The sequence below is a fragment of the Silurus meridionalis genome, chromosome 20 (genome assembly GCF_014805685.1).
Source record: "Silurus meridionalis isolate SWU-2019-XX chromosome 20, ASM1480568v1, whole genome shotgun sequence".
NCBI lineage: Eukaryota > Metazoa > Chordata > Actinopteri > Siluriformes > Siluridae > Silurus > Silurus meridionalis.
Window position 1 is genome coordinate 1,190,001 of NC_060903.1, and position 4,888 is coordinate 1,194,888.

At 41.4% G+C, this 4,888-nt stretch overlaps 1 protein-coding gene across 3 annotated transcripts in view; it reads left to right on the top strand.

Annotated features, from left to right (window-relative positions):
- The window catches only part of kdm4ab (lysine (K)-specific demethylase 4A, genome duplicate b), a 16,191-nt gene extending 11,841 nt beyond the window's left edge, over positions 1-4,350 (top strand). For 2 of the 3 annotated variants that reach the window (XM_046876231.1, XM_046876232.1), the window contains exons 19-22: positions 1,659-1,829; positions 1,914-2,033; positions 2,506-2,598; positions 2,724-4,350. In XM_046876231.1, the coding sequence (XP_046732187.1) occupies positions 1,659-1,829; positions 1,914-2,033; positions 2,506-2,598; positions 2,724-2,864 (525 nt within the window). In that variant the 3' untranslated portion in view covers positions 2,865-4,350. Of the gene's footprint in view, positions 1-1,658; positions 1,830-1,913; positions 2,034-2,159; positions 2,472-2,505; positions 2,599-2,723 lie in introns of those variants that run through there. The other variant, XM_046876233.1, reaches the window with a different exon arrangement.
- The last annotated feature ends 538 nt before the right edge of the window (positions 4,351-4,888 follow it).

Here is a 4,888-nt window from a genome sequence, read left to right on the forward strand (position 1 = left end):
ATTGTCTAAAGGGTGAAAGTAGAGTTGGGGGCAGGGTATGTTCACTATTACATGACACTAGCCAATCATAAGTGTCCGTCTGCGTATGTATGTGGAAGAGGGCAGGTGGCGTTTTTCCTCACAGCGTGACAGCAGTTAGAAGAAATGTTCTCCTCCTTTCTCTGAGGAATACTGTGACCACTAAGGATGGTGTTTCTTAGGTTTCCAGGTTTTCTTATCTAGGGTTATTTTTATGGCCAAAAGTATTGGGACACCCAAATTCCTCTCCACAAAGTTGAAGGCATACAATTGTACAGGACGTCTCTGGATACTGTAGCATGAGACCCAAACCTGCTCCAGCATGACCATTCCCCTGTGCACAAAACCAGCTCTATGAAGATCTGCCTTTCATAGGTTAGAGTGGAAAATCTCCTGCTGTAGAGCTACAATCCTATTGAGGCCTGGGGTGCAGTCATCATTCACATTCATCCCAAAGGTGTTGCTCACCTAATCTCTTCACCAACACCCTGTGGCTGAATGAATCTCCACAAAATCTAGTGGAACATCTTCCCAGAATAGTGGAGGTTATTATAACAGCAAATGGGGACTAAATGTGGAATGTTGCTCGGGTTTTCACAAACTCTAAGCCATGTAGTGTACATGTGATCTACATGAGAAGGTTAAGATTGAGGTTAGATAGAGTTTAGTTGCTGGTTAATTCTGTGGCGGAGCTTCAGTGTTCTACTTTATAACCCTCTAATTATCGTTGCTCTCATGGCATCCTGCACAAACGTCTAATTACACGTGTCTAATTTTACGTCTCGGTGGCTGTAATGTTCACTCTGCCGATCTCGTCACGAGCGATTTATCTTTATTTCTCCTGCACCTGCTCTGTACCCCCCCACACCTGCTGAGGGGCGACCAGACGCCTCGTTATCCAGAGACATGTTCACGTTTACTCTCCATCGTTATTAAAAACACCTCGTTCTTCACGCTTAATAAACCACCGCACGTTATACTGCATACATCAGCTTCCAGTGCAGGCTGATACGATACGGAGAAAGATTTAGCACCATATTACAAGACGCTTGTTTAATGTTCAGCACCGTATATACGGGTATTTATTTTTTACTTTGCTAAATATTTGTAAACAAGTCGCTTCGCTGAAAAAAAAAAATGCTTATAATTCAAACATATTGATAAACAAATTCAATATATTGTTTTTTTATATAGTAACAAATATTGAATATTATATATTTAAAATTTTTTTAAAGTGATCAAATCAGATAGATAGATAGATAGATAGATAGATAGATAGATAGATAGATAGAAAAAATTTATGAAGCAAAGGGTATATTTGATTTGATCCAATCTTGTAACTTATATATTAGTTACAAGATCGGATCAAATTCATTCTATTTTTTTTTTTTTTATTATTATATACGATATCTGATATGTTTCTTTTGTATTTTTCTGATTATTAAAATTTTTCTGGTACAGATCTGATATTCAGACACTGGAATCAGATCTGTACCATCTCATTAGCTTGGTACATAAAACCGCTATGAGACATTTTTAGTTTTTGGGCTCTCTAAACTCCTGCACCAGAATCGGACCCGGGTCATTTTAGATGGGACGGAGCGGGAAATAAGAACGTGTGACTTTTTTTTCCTCCGCAGCGTAACAAGGCGTCTCTGCGAGAACTGGTGACGGGGCAGAAGGTTATATGCAAGCACAAGAACGGCCGCTATTACCATTGCGAGGTGGTGGAGCTCACCAAGGCTACGTTCTACGAGGTGGTGTTCGACGACGGCTCCTTCAGCGACAACCTTTTCCCTGAGGACATCGTGGTGCGTAACGCCGTGACGTGAATCGGAGAGTGATGGTTGGTGTGCGACGCTGTTTGTTCCTAACAACGCTTTTTTTGTTTACAGAACAGAGACTGTGTGAGACTCGGGCCTCCAGCAGAGGGCGCTGTGGTGCAGGTGCGCTGGACAGACGGGCTGATCTATGGTGCCAAGTTCGTCGCAGCTCATGTCATCCCCATGTACCAGGTCAGGGAATCTCTCACACACACACATACTAAAATTGTTTGCACATTCTGCGTTTTAGAGTACACCTGTGTGTGTGTGTGTGTGTGTGTGTGTGTGTGTGATTGCCCCCCCCCTTTTTGTTCCCAGAACAGTCCGTTTTGTCTCCCTGCTGTGATTACGCAACATCACCCAAACAAACTCACAAATTCACAACATCGCACACACGCACACAAACACACTTTTCTCATCCGTGTGCATCGGATTTATCCAAGTTGCTCCTTTATAACACCATGCGAGTTGATCATTAAACTTCATGAGAAAAAAGAAAAAACTAAAGGCTGAGCGATATGATGACGTCACATTCATATCACGATACTCCTCTATTTATATCATTTTATTTATATATACACTGTATATGAATCTCCATTTCTCTTTCGGGTTCTCATTTTCTCCATTTCTCATATGCATCTTTCTCTCTGTCTCGTGTTACTAGTTGGAGTTCGAGGACGAGTCTCAGCTGACGGTAAAACGTGAAGAAGTGTATTGTCTGGACGAGGAGCTTCCCAAACGTGTCAAGGCAAGACTGGTGAGACACTGAGGAGACTCTCACTTCATCATTCCTACTCTTCCCCTGAGTGCCTTTAATCAGGCTGTGATCTCTCTCTCTCTCTCTCTCTCTCTCTCTCTCTCTCTCTCTCTCTCTCTCCCCAGTCCGTGGCGTCAGACATGCGCTTTAAAGGAGTCTTTGTGGAGAAGGAGGTCAAACAGGACTCTAAAAGACAGCGCTTTATAAACTCCCGCTACAGAGAGGACTATATCGAGCCTTCAGTCTACAGAGCCATCATGGAGTAAAGCGTTCTCCTTCACCTCGGGGAATAAAAAAAAAACCTCTCGGACTCCTCAGATTTTTATTTTATGCCGACGTTTCTGAGATTTATTTTCTCCTTAAGACCCTGTTCGAGCCTCTTATTCCTTCCAATGACGCGCTGCCGCTGTGGAACATCAAACCTGTTCCGTAATCTGATCTCTGAGCCTCCAGATGCAACTGTGCAACTGCGTCCTGAGCGGTTCCTCTGAGAAGTTTCTTAAAGTGGCTCCTCTGAAGTTTTTTTGGATGCGGCTCCTTCCAGAAGTTATTTGAAGTGATCTCCCCCCCCCCCGGGTTTTCTCTGAGCAACTTTTTCGGATTCCTAATGGAAAAAAGTAGAGAAGTTACGAGGTTGTTGTTCCCTCTGCCCTTTCTATATCGCTACGACACGTAGCTTGCTTTATATCATTTAATCAGAAAACAAATCTGGTGACGTGTGAAGCGATCTGAAATACAACAATTTAAATACAAGTGGTTCATGCTTCAGGCTGTTTAGAGAAAAAAATTAAATGGCCACGCCCACAAGAGATCATTTTACTTACTAGCATCACTCAGGGATGAGTAACGATTTTACAGTAGCGTATGAGATCCGTGTCGCATCAGTTACAGCGAAATTAGAACAATATAAAAACCTACGGCCACAGACGCCGGTAATCACCATAGAAACCATGATTCAAAAGCGGGTTTCCAGATCTAGAGAGAGAGCACCAGCGTGTGTAGCTCAGCATTAGCATTCTTAGAGTAGCGTAATTACAGAAACCCGTTACTGATGCTACCATCCGAAATCTGTTTCCAAGGCAACAGTATTTCAACAGCACAGTGGAAAAGGAGCTCTCAGGGAAAAAAAAGGAGGTCTGAATCCCGATCCGAAAATTGAGAGCCTTGAAATGAGAAGATCGGGTCCGGATCGGCCACCGGCATCGCTTACATGGTTCTGTTTCATCAGTGCTAATTTTGTAATTAGATTTTTTTTGTTTTTTTTCTCCTGCTCCACATCCTTTCGATAAAATCAGCAGGTTGAATTGTAGCGCGTGTTCACTGTGTAATCTACTGTAAATCTTTTTTTTTTTTTTTTTTTTTTATAGAAAATGCTCACGCTTTATTTTCTCCCTCGCTTATTTTCTAGGATCGAATTCCGGGTCGTCGTTTTATTTATATTTGGGATAAGTTAAATTTTTTGCTCTTGGCGCTTGTTTTTCTTCGACATTTGAATTAATTTGTATCAAAAGGTTATTTATTTGTTTTGATCTCTTCCAGTTTTCTACACTTTTTACTCTGTCGATTAGTTACGAATGAAATATTGGCAGTTAAAAAAAAAAAAAAAAAACACGGATGCACTTATTGACCATTTTCTCCTATGATGTGTGTATTTAGTAAAATAAAATCTTTTCTGGAATGTTGGTTCTGGTTCTGGTACGCTCTGTACACTCATGACTGCTTCTTTCTTCATTAAAAGCAGCTTGATTTGGACTTTTTTGTGGGATGAGTTTAATTTCTCTGCAGCGTAAGTAAGGAATAAACCACCAGCATGTCGTGCCGCTGTAGGAAGATAATCAACAGTGAGGTGGTCATCGTCCATATGATGATTATTTTCCAGTAACAATGCTCTGGGCTGCAAAACAGTTACTTCCTGTTCACACCCTGGTTCGTGTGAATGCTGGATTGTGATTGGCTGGAAGTTCAGGTGTGGAACAGCACCAGGAGTTAAATCCAACATCTTCATTCAATACAGACCTGCAATTCATCTCAAACTGATTTGATTTATGTAGTCATGTTTTTAGAGACTCTTCACTGTTAACTTCTCCTCCTCTCATTTATACACTTCCTGCATCTTCATATATAACAGACGATAAACACCTTGTTCACATCCAATTACTTCGTATCAGTTCTGATTGTGTTTCGTGATTTGAAGTCCAGGTTCATCAGGATTTCCTGCGTATGGTGTATACAGAAGGTAAGTGTGTGTTAAAGTACAGAAGTGTGTGTTTAAGAGTCTGGAGTCTCCTGC